Source organism: Rhodnius prolixus, unplaced genomic scaffold (genome assembly GCF_049639745.1).
Source record: "Rhodnius prolixus isolate KJV_2025 unplaced genomic scaffold, Rpr scaffold_5, whole genome shotgun sequence".
Lineage (NCBI taxonomy): Eukaryota > Metazoa > Arthropoda > Insecta > Hemiptera > Reduviidae > Rhodnius > Rhodnius prolixus.
In genome coordinates, this window is record NW_027411624.1 from 9,515,644 (window position 1) to 9,529,768 (window position 14,125).

At 29.6% G+C, this 14,125-nt stretch overlaps 3 protein-coding genes across 3 annotated transcripts in view; 1 reads left to right on the forward strand and 2 right to left on the reverse strand.

The window, feature by feature from the left end:
- Positions 1–10: 10 nt before the first annotated feature.
- LOC141458209 (translation machinery-associated protein 16 homolog) lies at positions 11–5,146 on the reverse strand. The gene is made up of 5 exons (XM_074135929.1): positions 4,873–5,146; positions 4,681–4,778; positions 4,143–4,280; positions 3,420–3,568; positions 11–405 (listed from the first exon to the last, which is right to left on the reverse strand). The coding sequence occupies exons 1-5, from the start codon at positions 4,873–4,875 to the stop codon at positions 194–196; spliced, it is 600 nt and encodes a 199-aa protein (XP_073992030.1). The 5' UTR covers positions 4,876–5,146; the 3' UTR covers positions 11–193.
- LOC141458182 (solute carrier organic anion transporter family member 74D-like) overlaps positions 4,869–14,125 on the reverse strand; it is a 100,351-nt gene continuing 91,094 nt past the window's right edge. The window contains exon 9 of the mRNA XM_074135846.1: positions 4,869–13,086. Within this exon, the coding sequence (XP_073991947.1) occupies positions 12,932–13,086 (155 nt within the window). The 3' untranslated portion in view covers positions 4,869–12,931. The remainder of the gene's footprint in view (positions 13,087–14,125) is intronic.
- LOC141458213 (protein FAM136A-like) lies at positions 5,182–6,889 on the forward strand. Its single transcript, XM_074135934.1, has 4 exons — positions 5,182–5,487; positions 5,569–5,709; positions 5,790–5,867; positions 6,640–6,889. Exons 1-4 carry the CDS (start codon positions 5,401–5,403, stop codon positions 6,784–6,786), a joined length of 453 nt encoding a protein of 150 aa, XP_073992035.1. The 5' UTR covers positions 5,182–5,400; the 3' UTR covers positions 6,787–6,889.

Consider the following 14,125-nt stretch of genomic DNA (forward strand, 5'->3'; position numbering starts at 1 on the left):
AGAGCATAGATATCTTATTAATTTTTATTTATTAATGTTTTGAAAGACAAATACAAAAAAAAAACAATAAAAAATAAAATTATGAATTAAAAAAAAAAACTATTTTAGAGCGTTTACTAAATAAAATAAAAAAACTCATTAGACTATTCAAGTTCTATGTATATGTATAAAATATTTTTGTAGATAATTACATTTATGAACATATTTCCATAGATTGTCCTGTTTCTGTTGATCGTTTATTGTTGTCTTGAATTTCCAAATCTTTTTGAGGTTTATGAATGGTTTTATAATTTTTTAAAAATGTTCTACTAATTCTTTTAATACTAAAATTATGTATCTTATTAAGATCAGCATCCCAATCACGAAAAATGGCTAACTGTTGAGGTATTAAAATATTAACCATTTCTGCAAAATAAAAATAAATAAATAAATAAAATTATAACAATACGCCATTCATTCAATAAAAATGAAAATCTTTAGATACCACTAAAAATAAATCTTATGTCAGCAATACAATCGCTTTTGTAGAACTAACTTTGATAAGAACATACTCAAGCAAGAAAAAGACAACTTTGTACTTTAATCAGACGAAGTAAATGCTTTTCAACAAAACTTTTGTAAATACTAAATAATTATTTATGACAATGAACAACTTCATTATCTTTCGCCATTAGTACGTTTTTGTAGAAATGGCAGAATTCCCAAATAAAAATTTATATTGTGAACACTCACGAGATTTACTAAAAATTTGAAATGTTAATTTTATCAGTTGGCTTTCACCTAAATTTATTAAAATAATATGGTTTAAAAGAGAGGCATGACGTCTCAGTACTCAGACAAAAAAAATCAATTTATACGAAAAGAGTTGAAAACAAAACTGTTTACACCGTTAAAAATTTGTTGTTGACGAGATTTACTTCCGGTCACGCTATTTTCTGCAATCAAAGGAGTTTTAATAAATTTTTAAGAGACATCTAATTGGTAGTTGGACTTAAGGCCTCGCCTGAAAAATAGGCCATTACTCTACTTTACTTTCCTTACAAATATTGCATAAATAACACTTCCGACGGTAAATTGGTGATATATCCTCACACCTCACCTTCGAAAAAGATTCTAAATTGAATTTTCCTCAAAAAACGTTTCTAACAAACGTTACAGCTCTTTATATAAGTAGTCATACAATTTTTTTTTTTTAATGATTTAAGGCGCGTCAACAACTGAGGTTATTGGCGCCCGGAACTTTTTTCAGTACACTGCCGGCCTCCGCAAAGTTCTTTCATTACAGGCAACACTGTCTATCATCGGACAGTGTGCTGTAAGAAGCTCCCTAGGAAGAGAAAAATCAAAGGGCCAGGAGCTGGATTCGAACCCGGGTCCTCCGCGTGGGAATTTAGTATTTGCTAACCACTCAGGGTTATTCCTTCTCTGCATGTATTTATTAGCGAAAGTTTGTTTTTAGATAAAATTATTTGTACATATATTATTATTTGTAAAAGTTTGAAATTAAAGTACCAGAGTGATGTACTTAACTATACGACTTTTAAGTCCATGCAAAAAATAACATAAAAATGTATACAAATAAATACTGTAGATAAGTACTGCATAAATACTTCAGTAGTTTGAAATTTAGAATTTTATTCACAAATTTAGTCCTTCTTACTCATGCATAAGATACTTAGCCGTAAATTATACTAAGATGATACTCATGAAGGGAGCCTAATCCATGACCTTCCTCAAGTAACGTTAAACGCATTTTCTTGGAAAAATGTTGCATAAAAAATTTATATATCTAAAAGATTTGAGTAAACGAATTGAATAAAAAAAAAATATAAAAAAAAAGTGTAAAATCCTTCCAATAAATTGATATTTTCGTTTAAATGAGGTAGACAGGTTATTTATGTCAGGCTCACTAACACAGACTGAATGAGAGAGAGATTATTTTCTAAAAACTTCTTTTTCTGATTCAGAGAACATCAAAGACACGTGTTTCAAAAATTTGAAATGATCGCAATACTTCCTCTTTTCTAGGAATGAATAATCATTCTTCAAAAAAAATTACTCTATTCTTAACATTGTTTATTCTTTATACCCATAAGTATTCTCTATAAAAATTGCTGATTCTTTAAACGCTACTCTTCAAAAAGTACAAAATTTTGGACTGTGTACTGTAGCATTAATTTTTTCTTTCTTTTTTATAATGTAATGGTAGAGAAATACTTTTTGCTTACTACACTGAAAAAATAAAAATTTGTAATTTAAACTGCATTTGCGCATTTTAAACCGGACAATTTTCGTTTTTATGAAGTAAAGAAACGCTTTTTTCAGGCGGACTTTAATATCCAACTACCAAGCTGGGCTTCGTGGATAGAAGCGCCTAACAAATACTTTCTATAAATTTCTCACATAAACCATTAGATAAAATCCAAGGCCTATACCGGGAATCTAATCCAGTATCAACAAAACAATATGCTCAAACCGTAGTGCCTCAAATTGGAACATGAGTATGTATCCAACTCAAATAAAAAAAAACTACGAGTTCAAAGTTGATTTTTCGATAGGTGCCTCGGATATCATTTTCGTTAAAATAGCTTAACCGACAGTAAGTACAGTGACTCTTTACTAAATGCATTTTTCAGTATTTTCAATATTTTTTTCGGAAATAGATCATACGATTTTTTTCATAATTGGAATACTGACTGCAAAAATGTAGAACTGGCTAACATCTAATGATCTTTGAAAAAAAGCCTGTCCAGTTTCTTACAAAAAGTTTTTTTCACTTTATATATGTTACGATGTTATTACTTAATAACTTTACTACTTATGTATTTGTATGCTGAAAATGAACCAGTTCTGTCAGAAACATTTTTTATCTATATGATAACTTATTACAATGCAGAAGTAAAAGAAATAGAAGTTGAGAGAGAATACACCGTTTCATTTTATTTCAACATCAACAAATTGAGGTATAGTCTATCAACTTAAAAGAGATATGTAACTCTATTTGAAACAGCGAACTGGGAAAATTTGCATGGTTCCCCACTCAAAGACTTCTATCAACAAGAATTCAGAAGAACTAATTCTCGAGCAATGTTTTAGGATTATCTTTGGTCTAGCAAATAAAACATCAGCTAACGTTGGGACAAAATTACAAGCGATAAAGTCAAATATTATCATTAAATTCTTAATTTTTAATTAGCTTTTGAATGAAACTAGGCATCCAATTGAGCAAAAATTTTGTGTAGTATCCAATCAATACTAAAAGCAAGATATTCAACGATGAATACTTCCACTTATAAGGGCAAAAGAAAACAAAAATGTGATGGAAGGAACTGTTATTGAGTAATAAACAATGACAGTATTTGATTTGACAGATTGCAATATTACTTATTTTGAAATAAAGAAACTTAAAATCAACATACCAATTCCGGAAGTATTAAATTCTTCTTTTTCCCTTGATTGGGTCAACTTGATTACATCTTCTCTACTTGCATGTTGCCTTCCTTTTCTTTGCCCAATATTGTGTTTAATTTCTATTTGCTCCAATTCTTCATCAAATCGAGATAAATACCTAAAATTATATTTTTTAAGTAGTAAAAAGAAATACAGTTCTCATGAAACTTGAGCAATACTTCTCTCTCGTTTATGAATCATTTTTCGGAGCATGTCCAATATCGTTTAAATTTAAGTACATCTTTACATACGACATAGTTGAAGGTAAGATCAATGTCATTTAAGGACAATTCTCACACTCGTGTTAGGATCCCTCACTGGGTTTTTGGTTTGTGGAAACACATTCACACAATAAAGTTCATAACAAACCCCTTTTTTACAGTTTTTAATAAGGAGGAAGAAGCACCCATACATCTTATGGTTAAGAGGTGAGAGAAGATCCTAAGGATTAGGTAGGAGGAGGAAGAGCTCAGGCAGTTTCCCCTTAAGGTTATTGTCCGAGACTCGTCTGGCTTCTGTTTTTCTTTGGGGGAGCAATATGTAATCAGAGATCATAATTAATTAATGTATTATTTAATTTATCTCCCAAGAGACAAATAATAATCCCTGAAATATAATCAAATAATAATAAAATCCCAATAGGAGAAGAAGCTACCATAAGCTTAAAATATAAAAATATGAGCACAACATACTTTTCAATTAGATTTTCAAACATTTCTGGTGTGTAAACTACCCCAGGATCCAAGTTATCTCTAAACCAAAGTAATTTTTCGCCAAATATGTTTCTTTTTAAAGCGTAACCCTGCTTAGTTTTTTGTCTGGCAGCTCGTCTGAAAAGAAAAAGTAATAAATAAATATGAATGAACTTCCTTAAGTAACAGATGTTAATTTTAGTATATATTTTAAACAAGTAAAATAGAGTAGCATTTTTTTAATTCTGAACCAAATATCAACTGAAATATGATCGACTAATATTCACAACTATATCTTCCCCCAAAACTGAAGTTTTTTTCCTGTTTCAAATCAGTTAATGGCAATTAAAGACTTCAAATAGTTGATGAAAAAAAAAACGCTCTGAATTTTGATGGAACTTATGTAATTAATTTCAATAGTAAAGAGCATTAAGTTGCAAACAGAGATTTCAAACGAGTGATGTTTAATAAATTTTGATTCTGGCATTAAAACAAAAATTTGAGATCTACGAATTAATACTGAGAAAAAAATACGGACCTAATAGCTTGTTTAGCGAGTTTCATAGCTTTTCTGCTATTTGGGTGAGATATGGTCAGAGCTTTGGCTTCTCCTTTTTTCTTCTGCTTTGCTTTTCCCTGCAACGTAACATTATGTTATCCTTTATTCTGAGATGAAGATTTGTAAAAGAACAAGTTACTTTTGGTGTATTAAAATACTAAATTAACTTACCATATTTAGTAAGATGATAAAAACTAATACAAATTCTAAATTCTACCGGAATAATGTGGAAAAAGCCTTTTCATTTCGATACCAAAAAGTTTACCTGTCGGGATTAAGAACTAGAATCTCTGCCTTTCGTTCTTTCTGACTCAAAGAGAAAAGTGTTTTTGTTCACCTTTACAACGAAAACTTATATTGTACGTCTGATCTCCTTTAACTGCACCAGGCACACTACTACAGTACCAAACCCCTTCAAACCATGGAAGTAATGAAACCTTCTTTCATTACATTACTATCAATACACGTGTTTTTCGGAAAGGTTATAATGTATTTTTCTTATTAACCTTCAGGTCTCAGGTTTTAAAGATTTCGGCAGTTTTGTGTGCGATATACTATGTCTATGAGTAACTAAAGTAAATATGAGTTAAGGATCTATGATAGTTCTTATATTTCCTTCTCTAAAAATAAATTACATAGAAGCTTGTTATATACATACTTTTCTGTTTGGGATTAATACAAGCTAATATAAACAGCACAATGGTTGAACAACAGTCTAGAAGGGTTGAAGATGCTATGAAAAAAATAGTGAATGAAATTGATACAGAATATTTACGTAAAATGCAGGTAATCCATTTTCAAAAGAACTATATGTTTTCTCTTTCTTTACTGAAACCAAATTTGTATAGTTTCTTTCTTTGATTACAGGCTAACATGCATCGATGTGCAGCTCGTTGTTGTGATAACAATACGGATTCAATGGAGCAAGTGCATCAGTGTGTTCAAAATTGTTCCTCAGGTCTGACCGAAGCAGAACATTTTGTTAAACAAGAATTTAGTACAGTACAGGTATGCATTGGGCCTGCAGGAGCCTTTTTACTAGTAATTAATATATTTTTCTACGAATATTAACTCATATTTCTTTCTAGAATCGGCTTCAAAGATGTATTATGGATTGCAATGATGAGATAAGAGATAAAGCTGGACCTACGCCCTCGGATACTGATGTAAGTTTTTTAATCCTTGTTTCACACTCTACCCAATAATAAGAATGGTGAAAGTTTACTGTAGGTTCCTCTGTCTGTTTTTTTACAAACCAACGTCTGTATTTAGCCAATTTTTAAGTTAACTGTTTAAAATGGGAACGTCGAAAGGTGTGTTAAAAATTAATTTCGTTGCAATAATGAATTAAAACATTAACTTAATAAACACATTAATCTAATTTACTATTGCTGAACAATTCAGTTTTTCAGGTAACTCCAATAAATATAAAATTTCTGACATTTAGTTCCGTCTTTCGTCGCTATCACTGGTTTAGTTCACCGGTTCTTATATTTTCGTGAAGAAAATTACATTAATACGTCGTAAATACCTTTCTAAGAAAGTATAGTCTATCCTCAAAAAGTGAGATTCTTCTAATCTCTAATGGAGCTGCTGTAACTTATAATTATGAATAGCAGTAAGAAATCTGCATAAGTGAGATAAAAATCAATAAGAGAATTTGGTACTTTTCCGTTAGCCGGGCGCAAGCGAAAAACAGTATTGGGTAAAACTGTTTTCTTTACAATTCATTAATATTTGTTTATAGTTGAACTTGTTTTGCTTACTATTAATTAATATTTGTTTATAGTTGAACGTTTTCGACTTTTTTCCGTTGACTTGGCTCGCGTTTGGTTCACAATTGGCGACATTTGCGCCCGGCTAACGGAAAAGTACCGAGAATTTTTAAGATATTAATTCAGTCAAACATAATTGTTTGCTTAATATGTATTTCCTCAGATGGATAAATATGGTGCAGTTTTTGAGAAATGTGCTATCAAATGTGTAGACAAACATGTGGAACAATTACCCGCCATGCTAAAAAGGATGAAAGAAGTTTTAAAAAAGAAACAGCATAGCAGTGCCTTATATTATCCTTCCAGTTAGCGAAGTGTGGTGGATCATTAGTGATATGTTTTTTTATGTTATTGGTACAACATGTTATTATGTTTGTTTAACTGAGGTAGTAATAAATATTTTATCAATAATATTTTTATTCTTGTGTTAAATTATTTGTAACTGATTACCCTTAACATAAAAATAAATTCCTATCTTTTTTTAAAAGTAGCCAAAAAATCTCGATGTTTAGTTCATTAGAGGTGGTCTGTGAAACTATTTTTTCACAGTACTTCCACATATTTACGGATTTACTTCTTCTAATAGCAAAACTTTTTTCACATTAAAAACAATGTGATTATTATATGGAGATTGTCACTAGATTGAATCTAAAATAAAGTTTTACTATTGCTCCATGCAGATCAACGAACAGTATCTTTAAAGAAAGATAAAACATTGAGCTGAGCGGATGTAAAGCGCACAGTCAAATTATAATCTTAGAACTATAATTATACCTTCATTCGCACACTACTAGAAACTAAAAAAAAATATCTGTGGCTGGATAAGAACGATGTTCTCAGAAGAAACTGAAAAAATTGAAAAACATCCGTTAGGCAGACTGACTGAATAATTTTTTTAATGACTTACGAAAAAGTTAGCTAACAACTGCCCAGAGTGTTCGACTTTGAACGCTTTTATTCTTATTCCCAAACAGCTGCAGTTTTGATAATATAAGGATATGCATTTTCTCTAAAGACGTTCTTTTTACTTGGAAGTAATTAGAAGACTAAGATCGTCCGGATGTTACTCACTGATTCTTAGGATATCGAAGCAAACGACAAAACCTTTGGCTGGTGTATTCGTTACTGGTGTCCTTATATCCTCTTGAACCTCATTTCCACTCGCTATTGGTATTCATTCAATCATCAACTCTCAAATTCATTAACATACTTAAAAACTGATTTCCATCACTGCCTAACATATACCGTAGAAGGTTTTCGGGCATTTAATTGGATTGTTTTGAGTTTTTGCACACCCAGACAAAATGGGAAGTTGGCAGATAATGAGGTGCGGACCTCGGTAAAAACTGAAGGCTATGCCAAACTACCCTAGAATATTTAGGTTTAGTACATCAAGTGAAATCACAGCTCTCTGTAACCAACAATTATTTTAATTAATAATTACTTTCCTGCAGTTTAAATTTGATGCCCACAATACTTTCATGGATGTAATCGATTGTCTGTACTTAGTCACTCACTTCTTTTTTTTATTGTTCGTTGGTTAGCTTTTTATCTTGATGTATATAATAAAATTCTGGCAAGGTTTGATACGTTAACCATAAAAAATAAAATGACGAGTAAAGTAATTTCTATTCATAATTTATGTGGTAAATATATTTTTTCTTTCGTTAAGTAATTAGTGTTAAATTCTATTTGTACATATTTTTATAAATCTAGAAGTTTCACAAAATTTCATGTATCTATATATATTTAAATATAGTACACATATATAATTTTTTTTAAACATTTACTTTACAAAAATTATATTTTACTTTAGGCACATTAATAAAGCAGATAGAATTTTCTATCTCCTTCAAAATCTTCAGCTTATTTTTTGAGTTTGTTGAAAATAAAAAAAAAAAACTCTAATCTTTTATTTTTACAAAAATATCCAGCATTTCATTGAATTGGTAAAATATGTATTTATGCTAGCAATATATATCGTATTTCTTCTGTTTATAAAAGTACAAAACAATGGAGTCATGTTAAAAAATAATTTTCAGTACTTGTAGATTTTCTTTTAATAGTTTTGTACTCCTATATTCTTTGTTTTTTAAAAAAGATAACTTTTGTGCATTTTGAGGAAACTTTACCTTATTTTAATTGAATATTGTAGATTTTTTTTTTTTAATTAACTACTCATTTAATTTTTTGTATTCGATCGTAATATGGCACATTAAAAAAAATAATGCCTCACTCTCGTAGGATCAACATTCTAATGTAGGTGCACAACTTACTGTTTTCTTCCTTTTCAACACTTAAAGGAACGAATATCTAGCTCGAAAAAATAAATAAGTCGTTACGAGAGGCAACATGGTACTGGCAATCCTACCATTGATAGTTTTAATTTATTCATTATAATTTAAAACATCAAAACAAAACAAAAATTCATTTAGTAGTTTGAAAGTGAGAAACTTACATATACCGACAATTTAGTTCAATTTTGCTCACAAGGAGTTCAAGCGAACATGGTTTTTGACTTGTAAAAACTTCCTTACTCAAGTCTCAGATTTCTCGATTATTTCTTAATAACAATTCGTACTCTAAAATAATCGAGCGAAATGCTGTAGTATAATAAATATGTAAAGAATCCCGCATAGTGTTACAATAAATATTTAAGCTAACTAATCTTTCGTAGGTGGCATAGTGAAATGACTACTCTCCGGAGAAATAATTGCCACTTTATTCAGTAAAAAATAAAAATCGTTGGCATCTGTTGTAGAACATGGATGACTTAACAAAACGAAGTGGGTACTTTCAATGCGTCCTTAGCGTATACGTTAGTATGGCAGATCCTGACTGTATTATTTTTTTCATTACTCAGAAAAATACTATAAACTTTTAATAAAAGTAGTTACCAACTGCATTAATGTTGCAGCGTAACCTATGCCGCTATCATTTCCCCAGCTGCCGAAATACCGAACTGCTGCCAAAAATACGAAAAATATGATAAATTATTTACATACAGTTCTTCACTGAATCTATTTTGAAGTTTTAATTACAACACTAATAAGTTGCTTAAGAAGAGTTTACTTAAATGATTGTAGAAGATGGCTAGTAATAAGCATTGTAACTTATCATGCACAAAATATTCACCTAAACTGCAGGGGCCTTACAAGCTACCATTTCTTAGCTCATTTAAATCCCCTTTCAACTTTTATTTTTTCAAGAAATCACAAGTGACGCGTAGCTAGCAAGTCAAATTTGATCTTCTGAAGGCTTGAAATTAAATTTAGGTTCTACATTTAAAACAGAAATAGGAACGGCACTAAGTCAAGGCGAAATGTTTTATATCGAAGGGCATTAATTTCTATCCAATAGTGGGATAAAAATTTTTAAAAGTATAATTGGGCTGGTAAGGTACGAAAAATCTGCAGTTTGTCTTTTTAATCATCTATTTTATTTTATTTGAATCCATATTAATTTAGTATCATCATTTAGGATGCAAGTTGCTCTTAACCCGATCATTATAGAAAGCTGTTAAGATAGAGTGCCTATTGTAAGAATGATATGATACTAATAGATTTCAAAATCGATAGCAATACGACATGAATGTACAAACAACGTAGGATAAGTAAATATTTTAAATTTCATTAGAAGATTCATTTGCACAAAAGGGCTTCTTATAAGACAACCCCTCTAAACTTGTATTACTGAGAAGTTGAAAAAATAAATTTGAAAGAATACGAGAACTCGAAACAACATTTACACACATAATCTCCTGTAATGACAAGTCAGAACAAAGCCGACTTTAGCCATATGTTTAGAAAAAGGAAATAAATGGAAGGAGACCAAACGTAAGCAAAGAAGAACCTGGAGGGATGTGAGATGTATGTATGTATCCACATACATCCTCTTAAAAGACAGCTTAAATGAAAAGGAGAGCCTAGATGGAAAAAGACATTAACAACATTAGGATAAGGAAAACTGAAGACATGCGAAGTAGTGAATTTAGAATTTATATAGATTCTACATCTAACTTATGTAAATGGATCAAACTGTTACCTACATTATCCATCATCCTATTTTTTATCCTGCTTTTAAAGTGTTTGGTAATTTTCGGTGTCGAAACATCACAGATACAATATTACTAAATTAAAGTGGATGTTAATTAAATTAAGTCTATCCAGAAGCTTTATTGAACAATATGAATTTTTCGCTAATCGACCCAACTGTCGTATGTCTGGGAAGACAAAAGTTTAACATTTTTTTCCCCCACCGCATCACATCACAGAAATGAGTAGGTGGAAGCGATTAATCCGTTTTCTTAACTTCACGCACTTGACCCGAACTTTTTTTTAATAAAATAATAATGTTGATAATTGTTCCTGTCCAATTATTAAACAAAATTTTTTTGCTCTCCCTTAAATAAAAAAGAATTTGCTAAACAAAATTTGTCAATTTTACTCCAAACCAAATATACCCAATTTGCCTCATAAGTTGTACACCTTTAATGTTATTATTAGAATTTAAGATTCAGCACACAATCTTATTGCCAGTCTTAACATTTATCAAAAATCAACTAAAATATTTTACAAATATTTACATAAAAAAATATATATACGTATATATATATATTTCTTCTACTAAATAGATAATTTTACAATAATAGGAAAGTTTTTTTATATAAATAACAAGATTATTTTACTAAAAAATAGATCTTAACTTAATTGCATAGTGAAATATGTATAATCTTATGTTTATTAAAAACAATTGTTTGTTTTAAAATAAACACACAAGTAATTGAAATTATTTTAAAAATAATGTAAGATTCTGAAATTAGAAAAGAAAAATAACTTTATAAATACGAATTTTGCAGAAATTACTTATCCTATAAATTAGATTGGACCATTTGCACCGAATTCTTCCCAGTGACCTTTTACTAGAGCAAGTGAATAAATCAAATCATTCATAACAATTAAAATGATCACTAATGAACCAGACAATTTATTCAGGAAGGATTTTCGGATATAAATAAAATAAAATCATTGCAATAATTTTGTTACTAAATTTATGGTCATAGACTAAATAGTGACTATAGATCGAGGCACGTTCGGATTCCATGACTTGTATTGTTATTGTAAGATCCTGTATCTATCAAGAATCGTTTCTCGCTTTATGAGTCTGTTGCCATTTTGGTAACTGTTTTAATAACTTGCGTCAATTCACTTCTAGAAATTCAGACTAGCCTATCCGCCTAAGTCGTGGTGCCCTACAACTATCAGGTAATAATTCCATTGTTATGATGGAAGTAGACTTCGTTTTCACAATGACTCTTTTTAAACCTACAATTTGGACTTTATCTAGCTCTTTCAGAAAGCAGTGCAACTCGCTGCAATATTCCATGTACAAACTTGTTACAAATGTACGTACCCCCTGTAAAACAATTCATAAAGATTTATCTAGCTTCTTCAGCAAATTGGCTACATCAACATATTCCTGACGCAGCTTTGTATATTGAGCTTTTTATCGATCAATTGAAATCCCCAAACAACACATTAATACAAAACAATACCTACATCGATTTTTTTCAATAAAAAGTATTCAGTGCAAACCGGTTCATAAATGGCTTCAATAACTTAAAAACATCGATATTTAATTAAATTAATTCATTTATCGTAAAAAAAGCTTACGTACCAACAAAACATTAACAAAAAAAATTAAGTATTACGAAATAATTTATTATACTATCTACATTACCTAATATTGTTGTTAACATTTTTGGAAAAACGACTGTTTCTGAGGTTATAATTCATAACCTTCTGAGGTAGTAACATAAGCTGCGAGAAGACTAAATTAGTCTTATTTTTATTTGAAAAATGTTTTTGAGCTTTTTATTTATCTTTTCAAAATATATATTTAAGAAATTGAAATAAAATATAAATCTTTAAAATTGCAAACGAATCATTCGCCTAAAAATAAATATCTTCTAAATATATTTATGTATATATGTATATTTTTAATGTGTAACTTAACATACTACACCTATTATTTTACAATGTATGTACAAAAGTTATTTTCTCCATTTTTCTAATTAGTCATTTATTGTCTCTAAATAAAATTTAATTAGAAAATTAAAAATAATACGGTACTGGCCCTTCAATTAAAAAAATAAGCACAGACCTATTTACTTTATCACAAAGAATTAGTCACGAATAAATTTTATATAAAAAAATTGTGATGTCATGATCATAAAATTTTATTTATAAATTAAACAATATAGTTTATTTTTGTTCATTATATATAATTCATTTTTCTTCAAGTTTCAGATCTCTCTTTGTTTTTCCAAAAACAACTCTCCTCTTAACCATTTAAAAAATATATTCAAAAAATAAAATCTATTTAAAATAGTAAAATAACTTTCATTTTTTAAAAAATATAAAAACACTAAAATGTCTTAATCTTTTTTTTCTTTTTTAAACACTAGTTTCAGATCTTGATTTCGCCGTAAAAGGATTTAATTCCTCTTCCTGAGCTGTAACTTGTTCATCTACAAAATTAATGCTACCAGCTTTGTACCATACTATAATGTCTACTAAAAATGCACAAAGCAGTATTGCTCCAGTTGTTCCTAAAAACAAAAAAAAAATATATATATATACATAAAATCTGGATAAAACAGGAACATATCAATTTAAATTAACAAAATGACTTGACGTGAAATACCCTACAATAAAACTAGTATAGTCCAGCGAATACCAAAATCACACGTTGAGGCTAGGCGTGGATCCAGAGAGTACTAAGATGGGGATGTTAAAGATCATGTGAGAATATACATTTACATCAAGTTTCTAATCTTTCTGCTATTACTTTCACATACTTATCATTACACAGTTATTAATTCAAATACACTTTTGCATTGTATTCAATGCGGTGAATTTGCCACTAGTATAAGTAGAAATATTTCTGTCATAATTTTCTGGGACCCCAACTTGATCTCAAAAGAAAAGTCAATAGAAATCCTCAAATCAATTGGCAAAGGTTTCTGTAAGTAAATTCATTTATTGGATTTATACACACAGGAGGCTGAACAATTACAGGAACTCCGAACTGCAACAGGCAGACACTAAAGATCACTCTCAAGGTTGGAAGCATTTTTTCATCAATTAATTCAGTCCTTCAGTAAAATGTAAAGCCCTTCAATAATATGAAAAGGGACATGGACGAGAAACTGAAAAACAGGTTTGTACACGCTGTTGAATTAAATAAAAACCTCGCAATCTAAAAGGAAACCATAATGGAAGTTTCATACTAAGAAAGTTGTCAGTGCCTACGCCATCAGTTAGGTTAAAGTAAATGAAGGATTTTGTCAATAATTTTTTGATTATAGAAATGAGCACAAGTAGAAATAAATTGAATTGGTGACCTACCTTGATAAGATAAAAAATATAGAACCACATGCGTTACCTTATTTTCTAATCCTTTCACTTCATTTTATTACTTAAGTGTTTAATTGTTCTCACAATTATTCTTGTTCTTTATTGTTTGATTTTTTTTTATGGTGTCCTAATAATGATGTTTTTCATAAGTAGGTTTATGTATATTTAATACTAGATATACTTTTTAGAATATACTTTTAGAATCGTTTACAGGTAAATCACAGATAAAGT